Consider the following 17,792-nt stretch of genomic DNA (forward strand, 5'->3'; position numbering starts at 1 on the left):
TTATGGTCTGTTTTAACCCGTTCAGAGGACTTACAGTCTGGAAACAGAGTGGAAAACTGGCTGTATTAACTTTGTCTGGACAAAGGGGACTGATGTGCATTTTCAGTCCCTGTCGATATTTCTCCAACTCCCACATTGTGTGAGGAGAACAGGCATCCAAAGACATCTAACTTCAAGGAAATGCCTTATTAGCTCATGTCATTCACACCTATTCCCAGGAGATGTTTGTCCTACTGTACTTATCAAGCAGCCAGGAGTCTATTGGACTCTGCTACCACTTTTTACCACCAAATTGCTTTTTTTGTTTAGCAACTAGGAGCTGCATGTTCCTGGTAGCGTCTCCATGGTGGTTTTGAAGGAAGTCCAACTTAAGCAAACAGGTCCTGTCAGGTGTAATTAGCCTGTATCATGTGTTCAAGAGTCATGTGAATGTCGAGCTGCTGTTTGGCTTTGAAAATAAAAACACACTCTAATAAAAATAGAAGTACAAAGAGCTTCCATGATTCTTGTATGCAATATTTCAGGAATATATTGTAAACTAATGTTAATGTCACGGCATTTTACTAGTAAACTATACAGTCAATATACAAGATATTGGACAGAAAGTCAAAATACAAGGAATTTTACTTGATTACCATGAAGACAGTAACATGTATAATACTAGAAAACAAATGTTTCAGTATATTATAGAAACTTCTTCAATTTCATATATATATATATATATATATATATATATATATATGAATTTAGACTTCACTACACTATCTCAAAGCTTATAACTCTCAACATTATACATAGAAAATGATAAAAAGAAAGCTGAAAGAAATGGAGAATGTCAAGAGACAGTAAAAGATGTTACAGATTATACCTTTTTCGCCACAGGCTTTACAGGTGTGTGATGTAACAATTTCTGAAATTTCAGCCAAAATACCACAGAGATATAGTATATAACTTCCCTTTCTAACCACACATTAACAATAACCTTTTGCATGATTTTCCAGCACACAAACAGATTTACAGGGACTGGAGAAAGTCCTGTTTAATTTGACACTTTTTGGAGATGATTGTAATACAGAGCTGCATTTGGAAGGTACAGTAGGTTGGAAGTCCCTCTAGTTTGTGCCTCAGCAAGAAACTGCATTAATAGAAGGAGAGAACTCATTAGTGACCTGCAGCAGCTGTGATAATTAGTTCCTACGGGTACTGTTCCTGAGTCACTGATCCACATCCCTCCTGTAGTTGAGCTGAAACCACACAGCACCACATGCATCTTTACAGCTCTGTTCACAGCAGCTGTATTTAGGTGACGGAGTCAGCATCTCAACTCCGTTCCACCCCACTCTTCCTACACATTTGCATCTTTTGAAATTGGTGCTAGAGCTCTGCACTACATATTTCGGTTAAAACAAATGCAACATGAGATGAAGTTAGAGAAAAAGACAGAGAAGCAAGAAAATGTTTATTTTCTTCATCATCTGGGTGTGTGACGGTCGTGATGGGACGTCTCAGTACCATGTAAATCCCAGCAGTTCACTGAATAGAACCAAGGCAGCTACAAGCAAAGGGACAGCGTCATGTCATGTAAAAAGGTTTCCAGCTGGTAGAGCTCAGATATCAAAATTTTAAAATAAAATATTTTAACCAGCTTAGTAGAAAATGCCACAGCTATACAATACAAAAGCACCCACAGAGACATACAGGACTGTCTCAGAAAATTAGAATATTGTGATAAAGTCCTTTATTTTCTGTAATGCAATTTAAAAAAAAAAAAAAAAAAAAAAAAAAAAATGTCATACATTCTGTATTAATTACAAATCAACTGAAATATTGCAAGCCTTTTATTATTTTAATATTGTTGATTATGGGTTACAGTTTAAGATTAAGATTCCCAGAATATTCTAATTTTTTGAGATAGGATATTTGAGTTTTCTTAACCTGTAAGCCATGATCAGCAATATTAAAATAATAAAAGGCTTGCAATATTTCAGTTGATTTGTAATGAATCCAGAATGTATGACATTTTTGCATTACAGAAAATAAAGGACTTTATCATAAACATTTCTGAGACAGTCCTGTATATTTATGATGGATTTTGTAGCTACTAATTTTAGGTGGACTCAGAAACTCAACTTGACTCCATCCTTTTCTTCCTATTGTGTGTGCCTGTTACAGCTTTGGGTGACTCATTTTAAAGGTATGACAAATACAGCAAACCATTGAATGAAGTTTGTTGCAACAATGATGGAGAAACAGGATAAATCTACTCGTATCTGTGTCTGTGATGTCACAGCATCATCCAAATCTAAGCAGCTCACTGAAAGACATTTTTTCAGACTTTGGTGGGCCCAAACAAAAGATGGTTGTTACTTTATAAACCCATTAAAATAATACAATATGTACATTCAAATACACAACATTCCCAATTCAGGCATGTTTAACTGAGGCAGGGTCTGAAATACTGTATTTCTCCAATGAAATTAAGAGAACACAAGGCATAAGATGTCAATCTAACACAATCTATTTCGAGAAATCCAACATTTTGTGGCTAGTTAAGTTTGTTTTAAACTGTCAGCAAGCTGAATGACCTCATTATGAGTAATATTCATATGTGTGCAAGGATATGTTATCTTCTAGTTATAATTTGGTCAAAAAATGATTATTAGTGGATGCAAGTGCATTTGTTTTAATTGCATGGAAGCTTTCATCTTCCATCTGAACTTCCTCACACTTATCTATCTTTGAATCGTTGCCACTTACTAGCAGTTGCTCTAACCATCGTCAATGAATGAGCACTTGGAACCCTGGAGTGTTCAATGCCAATGCGCTAGTTGTAACTCTGGTGAACTCTTGTGTCATGTTTTGCTACAGATTTCAAAAGGCAAGGTCCCTCTCACAGGCCTTAAACGAGGTGAGATAGATGGGGAGGGGAAGATGAAGAGGTGTGCCATTTTTTGCAAGAAATAACCCCCTCCTCACAACACTGTGTGAAGATCTGGGTGTGAACACAGGCGAGGTTTGTGTGTGTGGCTGTGGGTAGGGCTGGTGTCAGATGGGGGCAGGAGGTCGCCCGATCTCCCAACTCTCACTTGAAGGGAGGGTGGACTGGCAGAGGTAGGATTGCGTGTATGTCTGTGTGTGTGTGTGTGTGTGCGCGTGTGTGTTTGTGAGTTTGAGTGTGCGTGTGATGTTACACATGCGGTGCACGTCACTTGTGTATAGGTAGGGGTTCATGAGTATCTTGTGAGGTGACAAAACACACAAATGCTCTCACAGATAACCATGTTGAAGGAATGGGAGCTTCCTTCAGATCGAGCTTGTTAGAATGTCACAGATTTGAACCCTGTCGGGTTATGGCATTATGTATTCAGAGCCATATTACGCTTGTTTTGGCTGTCAGCAAGTGCTGCCCCCCTGCTGATCTTCATGCAGCCTACGAAGAAGAGCTTGGTTGAAGTCATCTGTTCTGATGATTTTCTTTTGTTTGGTCTTGCCAAGAGTAATGAAGCAAGAAGCAGGGAGTGGCGGGACATCACTGTTCATTTGACAAGTTCAGCAAGTATCAAAGTGGCTTTCAACTTTCTCAACATGTGGATGCCAGATTGTCCTAATCCTCCTCTGGGAAACTCTCTCCTTGTCCAGGTGGTTTAAGAGGAATTTGTGTTATTTAAGAATTAGTAAGTACAACTCTAAATTCATAAATGTGCTGTGTAAAATGTGTCAGGACTGGTGTGGTGAGGACATAGATGCAGGAGAGAGAGGCAGGAGTTCGCAACAAAAAGGGTTTATTTTCCAAACCAAAAACAAAGCGCTGCTTAGCAGGATCAAAACACACGGAAACAGGGATAAAAAAACTGGAGCAAAAACAGGCAGGACACATGGAGGAAAACACAGTAAGGAACCACGAGGAGCAAGGGAATGACAAGACCAGATATACACAGAGGATAACGAGACACAGGTGCAGACAATCAGGGCAGATGGGACACAGGCGGGGCAAAACAGAAACAAACTGGGGGAAATGTCAACCACTGACAAAATGTAAATAACAGAATGTAATGATTTTTAAACACACATTTCATTCGCAACAGATCATAGATGAAATGAAAAATGAAACATTTTATAATTTCATGAATTTGATAGCAGCACCACATCTCAAAAGATAACAAAAGGCTGGAAAGGTCATTTCTACTCAAAAGAAACACTTGGAGGAAACAAAAACACAAATGCAGGTTAATGCTCTGACATGCAAATAGGAAGCCATATGTGAACACGATCTAAAAAGGCTGCTATCTTTTCTGGGCCAAACCAATGAATTGAGGCACGGGAGCTGTCCTTTGGTCAGACAAATCTATCCATTCATTATCTTCCTATTCAGACTCACAAAGGTCTGCTGGAGCCTGTCCCACCTGTCTCCGGGTGAAAGGTGTGATTAATCCCGGGCAGGTCCCAGTCCGTCTCAGCGCCACATACATTTTATGTTATGGTTCTGCGTTTGCTCTGAATTGCATGAAGTGGTATCAATAGGTCTATTGATAGGTATTGGTACAAAGAACAGTATTGAAGGTGAGGTTATAGATCTTGGGGGCAGAGTTATGGCACCAGCATTTGTAACTGAAAAAAAAGAAGCTACTTTTCATGCATAATACCACAGTTACTGTGTGGTCAGTTCTATGTTTGGGGGGTTCTGTGTAGAAAACAATCAGGTGAACTCATCATCACAATGAATTTTCTGACTCTAAAATAATTTCCGTTGCTGGTTTGAACTGTGTCTCTGCAGTTAAAAGTAAAAGATTAGTTATGTGCTATTCATGATACATTATCAGACATCTGAGTTAACTGTACATGTATAGGGTGAAACAATTCTCACTTTGAATTTGGAAAGCATTACCAAATGGTGATTGCTCAAGGCCTGCTGCTTTCTTGACTGGCAACCCAACAACAGACTGTCATGGGTTTTGGTCTCATTCAACCAAAAGCATTGAGAATATGAAAGTAGGGCAGAACGAGCACAAACAAAACATCCTAGACACATTTGGGGACATGACAACAGTAAAATTAAATCCATTTATATGAATAGCAATACTCTAATATTAATCAGATGAAGTAAATACTCTGATTATGAAACTATGATGTTACAGAAGCCTCATAAGGTCATAATCGGAGTAAGCAGTAATCATGTTACAGCATGTGGAGTATGCTGATCATCATCACCCTGTTAGTTAGTAGCCTCCGCATACAGCAAATGTGTAGCTTTTGAGGTAAAAAACAACTGCAAAACTAAATTAATTTCAATTAAAATAGCACTTTAAGTGCCAGGCTGTATTTGAAGTTACATGAAATTCTGGAGGAAACCCAGGAAAAAAAAACTGCCAAAGACTGAGATCACCGACGGTGGGACACAAAAGACCAAGAAAGAAAATGGGACATGAAAGAAAAGACAGTGATGGGTGCAGTTTGGTGACTGTGTGATCTGGTGTAGTGTGTGTGAATGAGTGTGTAACGTGTTGTGATGGAATAAAAAGAGACATTCAAACAGGACAACCAGCTATTTGCAAACAGAAGAGGACAAAGAGAAGGGGAGGAGTGTTCCCTTTTCAGTTGTTTAATTTTACAGTGTGGTGTGTGTAGTGCGTGTGTGGGATTGGGATGCATGTCGGCCTGTGTTTAAATAAATTTAAACACATATTCGTCTCATGTTTATCATCTATTTAGAGGAGGAGCAAATGCAAAGAGTTGTCTCATTAATCAACTTATCCTCCTTAACTTGTAAATCCAGAATATGACAATTATGTTTCTTTAAAGACTTACCGTATTTGCAGACAATCAGGCGCTCCGCATTATAAGGCACATTATCAATGAATGGGTCTAGTTTCGCACCGGGTTTTAAGGCACATGATAAAACATATATAAAGCAAAACAAAACAGTCTGGTAAGTCGAACTTTATTCAACTAATTCACAATAACTCAGAATATTGTTCAGTTGTAACAAATACAGAAAAATACACCATTAAATCATTCGTCTTCCACAAATCCACGAATAAAAAGTGGAGGAGTTAAGCGTTGTAATACGTCCTGTTCTCTGATTTGTTCATCCTTACCATCAATAAGGGACACCTGAAGTTACTGTGAGGTTGGCACAACATTGAATTCCAACATTTGATTATAATTGGATCGTGATATAGATTTGAAAACTGGGTTTAAGCTAAAAACCTAATGTTGGCTTCACCTCTAATTACAGTAAGGTAACATGGACTAGATGTTGGATGATGGTTGCTTGCCAGTGCTACATAATTATCTAACGTTGTCTGACGTTCCAACCCGTATCCAACCAAGGACCAACTTTAATGTGTCAGCTGAACGGTCGCTACCAACGTTGCATTAAAAAATGTTAACACATTTCTGAGTGTAGTGTACCTCATAAAACTGGCATCCCGGATTTTAGGAGGCATTGTCGACTTTTGAGAAAATTTAACAATTGTACATGCGCCTTATAGTGCGGAAAATACGGAAAGTTAATACCTTTAATAAGAATGCTGTCCTTTTTAGGTTAAGGAGAGATATTTTATATCTGATTCCAAATAAATCAATAGTCATTATTTACTTATAACATTTAAAACAGGTAAATACACTTTCAAGCTCAGAAAAATTACAAATTCAGTCAGAAGTTTCAATGCTGTTTCGCAAAGAAAAATGTAAAGACTGAACTTAATTTCTTAAGAAAAAAAACTTGATTAGCTTATGTTCAGTGGTGACGTTTTCAGAGATCTACTGATGTGATCTCAGTAGAGCCTTTGGCATGAGTGGAAACTATAAAGAGTGAAATGCAAACCGTTCTTCCAGCTTCCCTTTTCACATCATGGTTAGAGGTTTTCTGACCTCCAAGAAATGATAGATTCTGCAAGTTTTCAGTTTGTCGGAAACACAACGTCTTAAGTTTTTACCTGTCATCGTTTATGTAATAATTGTCCGGGGGTCATGTTCTGGGTCTCTTTAAAGTCCCTAGAGACAGCTTGTGTTGCAATACAAGTTGTCTGTAAAACTGAAATGAATTAAGTTTCCATGAAATGCTGCAGATCTGTCTGAAAAGTTAAGCGTCATTTCTTACTCTGTAAACATCAAATGCTTGCAGTGTGCACTAAAATAACTACAGTTTTATCTCACAAATTCCATGAACTATTATTCAGGAACCATTGCTCTTCCAACCTGTTGCATCATAAAAAATGGTATGACGCGCTCTCCTCGCGTACAACGTGAGGGACGTTGCAGTTGGTGGTGCAGTCGAACGGACGCGAACGCAAGCACCAACAGCAAGTATTAAGTCTGGGGCTTTAGATGACTCTTTACTAGACAGCTTGAGAATTATGTTTTCCACAGCAGCCCACAGGGACGACAGCATCGGTTCTTGTGTTTGTAGGTTTCATACTCGCCCTCGATGGCATCAGAAACGATGGACCTTAAGAGGGATTCAAGGGGGCACGGTGGCGCAGCTGGTAGTGCAGCCGTCTCACAGCAAGACGGTCCTGAACGCTGAAGTGCGTGTTAAGTTCCCCCATGACTTCAGCGCCCATACCCTGGTTGGCGAAAGGGCCTTTCTGTGTGGAGTTTGCATGTTCTCCCCGTGAGCTACCCTCACAAAAACATGCACACAGTCCTGGGCTATACATGCCCTCTCTGGCCAACCGGGGCGCCACATGGGGTGGGGAGGATCTGGCCGGAATAACGTGATCCTTCCACGCGCTACGTCCGGCCAGAGAAACCCCACCCTGTCTGGTGAAAAGAAGCAGCTTGTTCACTCCTCAAGTTAAGGAGGAGACTTGAGCTCAGGTTAGGCCCCACTGTAGGGCCCTCCCGGGGTTGGTAGAGGGAACAATGCCCAGGACTGGAGCACTGGGTGATAAAATGGGGAAAAAATCAGGATAAAAATATTTAAAAAAGAGGGATTCAACTGAGTTTTCAATTTTGGTAATCAGTCTTTATTTTTTCTGTCACAAACATCCAAACTGTACGTGTGGCAATTCCATTCACCCGCATATGCACCCACACTGCAAACAAGATAAGAAAACATGTGTGGTGTCAGAGGTCGAAGTTCAGCAGTCTTTGGGACCGTTTGTGAATCTAAACCATTCAAAAGCCTCATCTTTAACAAATGATGCTGACTATTGTTGCCCATGCAACAACTCAAACCAGCCCCTGAATACCTGGAAAACAACTTCACTCTCTTCATTTTATGTAGTTCTGTGTGCTTTGATCCAAAGCAACTTTACAAGCTACGCAGTGTAACACAGTTAAATAAGCTAAATAAGCTCCTGATTAAACATGGTCAATCCAATTACAATTACACTTTCACCTAACTCAGAAATGAACTCCTCAATGGCACAAAATCATCATTATCCAAAGCTGACAGCTTCTTCCTTACCATTGACAGCTCCTCAGTCTCCCCCTCCACTTAGGTTAAGAGTTTGGGTGTCATCCTCGATAGCACACTGTCATTCCATTCCTATTATCAACAAGATCACCTGATCTTCTTACTTCCACCGTTGTAACATAAACCGACTCCACCTCTTCTTCACTGTCCACATCTTTGACCACCTCCCGCATCGATTACTGCAACTCTCTCCTCTTTGGTCTCCCCCAGAAGTCCCTCCACAAGCTCCAACTGGTCCATAACTGGTCCATAACTGGTCCATAACTGATCCATAACTCTGCTTCTCAGGTCACAGCAAGAACCCCATCATTCCATCACATCACTCTCATCCTGTCTGCCAAAGAATTAACTACGAACTCCTCCTGTTCACCTTCAAGTTCATCCATTACCTCGTCCCACCTTATCAGTCTGACCTTCTCCAGACTGCCACTCCAGCCGCCCACTCAGATCCCCCCCCTCCATCCACTTACTGTCCCTCTGTCTGCTTCAGCACCACGGACAGCAGAGCTTTCAGCCGCTCTGCTCCCAAACTCTGGAACTCATTACATCCAAAACATTGACTATTTTCCCATCTTCAAACCTAGACTCAAGATTCACCTATTTAAGATTGCCTACTCACTGTAAGTCCAACTTTTACTACATGCTGATTTTATCCATTGCTGTTTTATCTGTTGTAAAATGTCATCGGGGTCCATGAAAGGTGCTTATAAATAAAATGCATTATTATTATTATTATTATCATTAATTATGCATTCTTGTGTCTCAGAGAAAGCAAGGTTTGTTTTTTTCTTTGGCAGGCTGATGCAACTCTGTGTCCATTCATCCTACCCTGAAAGTCTTTCCATTGATCCAGGAGAAGCTCTGTGGGTGTCTTCTTAAGAAGACCGGCACTTTAGCTCTGATTAGCTCCTGCTCAGAGACAGAAATGTGCTCCATGACTGCTGCTACACATCGATTTTTGGTCACTGATCTTTTCATATATTTTTCTCATCGTTGTGATACAACACAATCAGTTACTATAGCAATTCTTATGGAGGTTATGAAAAGAGATGCAGATTAACACAGCGTGGATGTCAAATATTTAAAATGGTCCTCCGTTCAGAATTGATGAGCTTTTTTAAATTAAGGATAGTTGATAGTTGATATTTGTTGCTTCGTAAATCCTATACATGTAAACTTACACGTAAGAAAATGATTGAGAGGCTCTTTACTCAGTTCTGAATCGAGCTTTAGTCAAGTGAAATCTCACAAAGTTATACTCACTTCAGTGTCCTGGAAATGAAGAAAACTCAAGCAGAACAAGCACAAAATGGCTGCGGCAAAAGACATGGCTGCAGATGGGCGCTTCATGGCATGGTGCAAAGTGTACAGAAAAGGGGGAAGTGAAGGAGGAGTGGATGACGGAAGGAGGGAGAGCAGCCAGTCAGTGATCAGTGGCTCCAGGCCTGGCCTCTCAGCGGGGGGGATCTGCTCGGGGCGAGATCACAGGCCTGCTGCCACGCCGAAGCCTTCACAGGCACACAGCGACAGAGAGGAGACTGCTGGCACCAGGTCGCTCTCTGATTCACCCCGTCACCGCTACAACATGGCCGTCTTCTCTGACCGAGCTTGACCTACATGCAGACCTGATCTCTGAGTTATCACACGGCCTTACGGACACCATCCCCTTAAATAAAGTGAAATACACACAATTCCAAAATGAAATTGGTGGCACATGTGATGACCCCTCCTCCGTATTACAGATACACGTACTAAAATCTTCAGAATAATTCTCTTTATGATTTAACTGATGTTTCGCAAATATACAACCAGAGTTTAGGAGGCATTACTCGTAAAGATTGTGGCAAGAAAGATGTAAAGGAGTGCCAAATGAACGGTTACCTTTCTTATATAGTAACATACGTTAAGTAAATATTAAAAAACCATACTCATAGGATTAGTTACAGCTAAAATGTTTGATTGGTAAAAAAAAAGAAAGGTATAGCCATTTTTCAGCTTTTTTTTTACGTTAAATGCTTCGGAGTTGGATTAATCCAAATAGCTGCATCTCATTGAAAGTATTTATACAGAAGCCTGGAGTATTTTATTAGTAGACGTTTTTGCAGCACTATGACTTGAGTTGAGACGTGCTGATAGAGCTGAGCGTGAACATTAAGATATCACATCAGATATCACAGCAGAGACGCAGACGGGGGCGCTCAAAGTTACTTTGGGCCAGGAGAGTATGTCTCTTTCTTTAGAGCATTTTTATTGAGCTTATTTTATTTTAAGAATAAACTTTATTCTTGTACCACTTGAAATTGTGCCGTAGCATGTCAAAAACACACAAGCTGTACGAGGCTGACACTTCCCCGTCGTTTCTCTTCCCTCTTCTTTCAAAGCCCCGATCCATTCTGCTTTGACCCTGACTGCTGAAAGACAGTCGTCTTGTATTAATATCAGCCTGCACGCATCATTGCCAGTTAATTAGATTGGCATCAGCCAGGGCCAACATCTGGAGCCTTTCGGCTCAGTTCCACAGAGCCACCGCTCTCGGAGCTCGCTGTTCCCCACAGAGCTTAACCCCGCAAGAAGTGGGCCGTGCCATGTTTGACACTGAGGCTTCTGTTGGGATCTCAGCAGATCTATGGCTTGGCAGTATCGAAAAGCTCTCAATAAACTGTCTATTCAGAGGGAAAATAAATCAAATACAGAAAATGCGTCTTGCAGGGCCTTTAAATTTGATTACATTACATTTATTAAGCTATAACCTCACATGTATTGAAACTAAGTCTGATGACACCACCCACGAGTCTTTATGTCAAACCATTCAAAAGTAATGGCAAAAAGTAGGAACTATCAAATATGGACCAATCAGATGAAGGGGGGGCGCGCTTTTTGGCATCTATTGTCGCCACAGTAACGCTTTTGACTGAGAAAAGCAATGCCCATCGTCGCAGGATCGAGACGCACATTTTGATGTATAACACACCTGGGTGCACGTTACGGTTCGGGCCTCATTAACGGACGAAGAAATGGCATAAATTGGGCCAAATGACACGATTAATTCAAAATGGCCGACTTCCTGTTCGGTTTCAGCCATGGCTCCAAGAGACTTTTCTTTAAGTTGTGCCATGATACAGGTGTGTACCGATTTTCGTGCATGTACGTCAAACCGTATTGTGGGGCTTGAGGCACTAGTTTTCTAGGGGGCGCTGTTGAGCCATTAGGCCACGCCCATTAATGCAAACCATTAAATATCAAATTTTTCGCCAGGCCTAGCTTGAATGCAAAATTTGGTGACTTTTGATTCAATTCGATTCAATTTTATTGATATAGCGTCTAATGCAACAGATGTTGTCTCTAGACTTTACTCTAGCTTTCCAGAGATCCAGAACATGAACATGAACATGAACACCCCCGAGCAATTATTACATAAACAATGGCAGGTAAAAACTCCCATAGTGGGAGAAAAGCCTTAGGGGGGATCCTCCTGCCGAAGGCCAGACTGGGGGAGTCGGGGGGGGGGGGGCGCAGGCGAGGTTTACTAAACACTAACTATAGGCTTTACTAAACAGAAAGGTTTTAAGTTTAGTTTCAAAGGTGGAGGTGGTGTCAGCCTCCTTAACCCAGATTGGAAGTTGGTTCCATAGTAGTGGTGCCTGATAGCAGAACGCCCGCCCTCCAAATCTACATTTAGATACTCTAGGAACTACGAGTAAACCTGCACTCTGAGAGCGGAGAGCTCTGACAGGAACATAAGGCACTATCAGGTCTTGTAAATACTGCGGAGCTAAGCTGTTTTGGGCTTTATTTGCAAGTAATAAAATTTTAAATTGGATTCTGAACTTTACAGGTAGCCAATGGAGCGACGCTAACACTGGAGAGACGTGGTCTCTCATGTTGATTCCTGTCAGCACTCGTGCTGCTGCATTCTGGATCAGCTGGAGCCTATTCAGCAAATTACTTGGACATCCTGCTAACAACACATTACAGTAATCCAGTCTAGAAGATACAAACGCATGAACTAGTTTTTCTGCATCACTCTGCAAGAGGATTTTCCTGATTTGTGCAATATTACGGAGATGGAAAAACGCTATTTTACAAACCTGATTAACATATGGTTAAAACGACAAATCCTGATCAAAAACAACACCAAGGCTTCTCACAGTTGCACTGGAAGCCATCGCAACACCATCTAATCCCTTTCAAAAATGCTCTGGACCAAGAATGATAACCTCTGTTTTATCTGAATTTAGAAGCAAGAAATTTCTGGACATCCAGTCCTTGATGTCCCTAAGACATGCCTGAAGTTTAACCAACGGTTCTGTCTCATCTGGCTTCATAGACAAATAGAGCTGCGTATCATCAGCATAGCAATGAAAGTGTATGCCGTGATTCTGGATTATACTTCCCAACGGCTGCATGTATAAACTGAACAAGATTGGCCCTAGCACTGAACCCTGCGGAACACCATAACAGACCCGTGACTGTTCTGAAGAAACCTCATGTACATGAACAAACTGGAACCTGTCAGATAGATATGATTTAAACCAACGTAGAGCTGTCCCTTTAATCCCAACAACATGCTCTAACCTGTGCAGTAAAATGCCATGATCAACAGTGTCAAAAGCAGCACTGAGGTCCAGTAGAACCAGTATGGAAACTAATCTCTTATTTGAGGCCATAAGAAGGTCATTCGTAACTCGAACCAGTGCTGTCTCTGTGCTATGATGCATTCTGAACCCTGACTGAAAGACTTCAAACAGATAATTTCTATACAAATAGTCACATAACTGGCTTGAAACTGCCTTTTCCAGAATTTTAGACACAAATGGAAGGTTAGAAATTGGCCTATAATTAGCTAAGGTGTCTGGGTCAAGAGAAGGTTTTTTAAGTAAATATTTAATTACTTCCACTTTGAAAACCTGTGGTACATATCCTAAGTTTAGGGATAGGTTGATTTGGTCTAGTATTGTAGAAGGAAAAAAAAATGTATGTATGTATGTATATATATTATCATCCCTGACTCTCTTGGTTCTCATGTCAAGTACCCTTGAGCGGGACACTAAACTTGCTTTTATCCCGATGCATCTGTTAGCATGGGAGTACATCATAGTATTCTGAATGTTGGTTCAGGCCTCTCACAAGTAGTCAGGTAATTGATGAACTGCTGTTTGCGTTTGTGTCTCTGTTCCAGCAATGGTACAGCAGCACTATGAACCTGGTAGGAACATGGCTGACTGACCGGATGGACCTGCAGCTACATCTTTATCAGCTGAAGATACTCATCAGGATTGTCAAAGTAAGATGAACCCACCTTTGTAGTTCTTATATCAAAATGCAAGAAAGCAGTTTATTAATTCCATCAAACTGGTAGCTTTCTCCTCAATGTTTCAATACAGCTTCCCAAATGTATTTTTTTCTTTTAAACCAAAACAACCAGACCAATATCCCCAAAAAGAGGAGGTCTTGATGTGAACTTTGTCTGAATATACATATATATATATATATATACACATATTAGGGGTGTAACAATATATCGTACCACGAAATTTCGCGATACAAAAACGTCACGAAACGTGTCGTGGAGGTGACAACCTGTATCGCGATATTGGGTTATTAATACTAATCTATTGTGTTGACTAGAAACGCGCATCCGACCGCGGCCGCAGCCGCGACCGTGCGGACCAAAAACTTACTCCGCTCAGAAGAAAGTAGTCCCTTTTTGCGGTCCCGTTTTGAGCTCTGAACCTTTACTTATTTAAGTCTGGTGTAGAGTTAAGCCTTACCTTATTAAATTAAACCTTTTTGGGGTCGTGAGTCGGATAAACACGGGAGAACTTCTGCGTGAGTTTGCGTGTACTTCAATGTCCGCTCAACAGCGTAGGATTTCAGAACATCAACACAACACCTAGTGCTGTATCACTCCGCCCAATCTAAAACATATTAACAACTACAGATAAACTGACTAGTGTCATTATAGTCCCTGATTTACAGAATATAAAGAATATATTTATAAAATAATGAACCCTGAATTACCAAAATAACCTTCTTAACAAAAATAAATCTCCTCTTACACTTATAAGGTGAGCATGAATCAATCTTTTTTATGATGTAAAATTTTATGTATTTATTTACTTTTATTTATTTATTCAATTTTAGTTGTTAAATTTCTGGAAAAGAAAAAAGTCAAATCATACATGAGAGAAACTATTCAGTTTATGGCAAAATATTTGTACTATTGTATGAAACTGAAGATGCATAATGCAAACCTGACATTTACTTTTAGTTCAGTTTGTGGAAAATGGTTGGCCTGGCTTTCTCTTTAAAACTTAAACAGTTATAAAGCATTACAAACTGAAACAATAGGGCAAATGTACAGTATTGTGTTGTATTATGTGTCTTTCAAATAAAAGACAATGTTTTCCAGTCATATATTCCTCTATCAATGTTGTTAAAAAAATACTGCTATAATATCGTATCGTATCGTTATCGTGACCTCAATATCGTGTATCGTACCGTATCGTGAGATTAGTGTATCGTTACACCCCTAACACATATATATATATATATATATATATATATATATATATATATATATATATATATATATATATATATATATTAGGGCTGTCCAAGTTAGTGCGTTAACGACGCGTTAACTTAACGTTCTCTTAACGCCGACAATTTTTTTAACGCACACGATTAAAAAAAAAAAAGAAAGAAAAAAAAAAGGTGCATATCATTTCAGGCGCTTGACGGCACCCGTAGTTCGAGGAAAAGTCTGGTGAACTGAAAGATGGAGAATGAAAAGCAACTTTTGAACAGCAAGTTCCCTTTCAAAAAGATGCCAGATGGTTCGCTGGACAAGACTGAAGTTATTTACATGTACCATCGATTTGAAATAAATTACCACCGAAGTACGTTGAGTCTCAAATACCAGAGAGCGCAGCGCTGCTCCGCCCCCCCCCCCTCATCAAAATCAGACAACGCTGGATAGCAGCTTGCAAAAAAGGACGAGTCAAATCAAATCAAACTGCATTTGTTAAGCGCTTTTCTTACAAAATAAGAAATGCAACTCAAAGCGCTTTACATAAAATGTAAAACTCAACAATGCTCGCCACCGCACACACACACACACACGCACACACACACACACACGCGCGCACAGACGGGCGCACGCACACTGCGATTCGCACTGAGGGTTCAGGTGAGGAAATGGCTGAGTTACTCCCGTTCCGTTACATGTGCACTTTATTTGTTTGAAATTCAGTTTTTGTATCCCTCTGTTTTTAACCCACTTAGAAGAAGGGGATATTTTTTGAGCCTTTTATTTTCCTCCATATGAGGTTAGACATAACTACATGGAAAATTTAACTGACCAATGTACTTGTACAATGTTTGTGATGCATATGGTTCATTGTTTTACACTGAGCTGCTTAAAACAGGAATCTTAAGTCAGTCTTTCCAAGTGTAAAGTTGGGGACTACATTGTGTTTGTATTTATGAAGGAATGTTACATTCAGGTCAAAAGATTTTTTTGTGGAAATTGAATAAACATTGGCATAAAGCAGCATATTTGCCCTTTCTCAGGTTGTTAACAGTATTAAAAACATTTAAAAAAATACCTTGAGGTAATTTAGAACAGCACAAAATGTGTGAATAAATATGAAATAAATATGTGATTAATCGCAGTTAATTACAGAAATCATGGATTAATTAAGATTCAAAATTTTAATCGTTGGCCAGCACTAATAATATATATATTAATGGTTAATACCAAGTTTGGTAAAAACCAAAAGCTATAGATGCTTCATCATCTCGTCAAAGGATTGGACCAGAACAAACAGTGTGAAAAGGCATCTAGTGGTGTCTCACTTTAAAAATAAACTTTCTTCAAAATAACTGCAATCCCTTGTAAAAGCCGAGCAACATTCACACCACAGTTACGCAGTAACCTGACTGCATTGCTCTCCATTTCGCTGCTTCCCCTCTGCTACGCCTTTGCCTAAACATTGCATACTTTTCTACTTTTGACAGAAAAAGTACAGAGACTTCCGTCTTCAAGGGGTTCTGGATTCCACGTTGAACAGCAAGATGTATGAGACCGTAAGAAACCGCCTGACGTTGGAAGAGGCCACGGCATCCGTGAGGGAAGGAGGGATGCAAGGCATTTCCATGAGGGACAGCGATGAAGAGGATGATCACTAGATAAAAGGGTCTGACGACCGCAGGAATGTCAAAGCTTGTCGTAGGGTACACTGCCCGAGAACCCACAAAGCCTTCTCATGAGGTCAGAACAGATTGTTCTAACATCAAACTTATTTCTTCCATTATTTAATATCACATTTTTATTCTGTAACAGTTTCTGTTAGAAAGAATAGACAAGATAAATGCATAGTGTTTACACACATTATTGTAGCCGATTCCCTAATGAAAATGAAGCTTTAACCCCAAAAAGAAAAAAAAAAAAGATGTCCGATTTCACTTGAACAATAAGCAAGTTTCCAGAATATGAAGGAGAAGAAATGAAGAAATGCATGTGCTGTGAATTCTCACTTTGACGAGCATCTTTCTAAATGAGAAAATTAAAGCATTTGAAAGGATATGGAGAGTTTGGACCAGAGAGTTGCTTGTTACTAAACACTGGGCAACAAACACACCAACATCTGCATTTTGTCTTCAGTGCGAAAGGAAATAATTGGTTGTCGTGCCAGAGTCAGAAACCTCTGTGGTCGTCATGGTACCTCTGGTTCCAGCTCTGAGCAGCAGAGATGCAAACAGCCGGCTAAACAAGCTGATCTAGACTCAGCGAGGGCTTGTCGCTTGTTACTTACGATGGTGACTTGTGCAGCTCGTTGTCATCTCGCTACAACATTCTTGTTGTCTTGTGCCACCTCTCTGGAAGATGTCATGTCTGCAATGCATGTCTTGACTGCCCTCCATACGGCGTCCTAGTCTGCCCTGACTCAGACGCTCGTGTGCTGTGAAACAGTCAAACGGATCCAGATGTGTGCTGTTTAAGCCCACATCCAAATCATGATGCAATATATTCAGCTGTCTCTGGAAAAGATGGTTACCTGCTAGTTTAAGATCAGTTAGCAAAGTCCACCACAACAGGCGTAAACCTGAAACTCCAAGATAATGATGACTATGTCTTTCCCACAAAACTAGTCGTATTAGTCGTATTACTTGTAAACATATTTATAATTGGTTTTGCAACATTTGTGAATTCAGGATATTTTGGTTGTCCATCCATTATCTATACCTGTTCATTCTTATTCAGGGTCTTTGGGACATCCGGGAGTTTATCTTTGGGCAAAGGGAAACCTGACATACTGTACATGGTTTTGCACTGTGAACTCCACATAGAAAGACTGCTGGGATT

At 40.1% G+C, this 17,792-nt stretch overlaps 1 protein-coding gene across 1 annotated transcript in view; it reads left to right on the forward strand.

Moving 5' to 3' along the window:
- cadpsa (Ca2+-dependent activator protein for secretion a) overlaps positions 1-17,572 on the forward strand; it is a 223,723-nt gene extending 206,151 nt beyond the window's left edge. Inside the window, exons 26-27 of the mRNA XM_061727983.1 lie at positions 13,602-13,706; positions 16,445-17,572. Of these exons, the coding sequence (XP_061583967.1) occupies positions 13,602-13,706; positions 16,445-16,615 (276 nt within the window). The 3' untranslated portion in view covers positions 16,616-17,572. The remainder of the gene's footprint in view (positions 1-13,601; positions 13,707-16,444) is intronic.
- Positions 17,573-17,792: the final 220 nt, after the last annotated feature.

This window comes from Cololabis saira, chromosome 8, assembly GCF_033807715.1.
Source record: "Cololabis saira isolate AMF1-May2022 chromosome 8, fColSai1.1, whole genome shotgun sequence".
In the NCBI taxonomy this organism is placed as follows: Eukaryota; Metazoa; Chordata; class Actinopteri; order Beloniformes; family Belonidae; genus Cololabis; species Cololabis saira.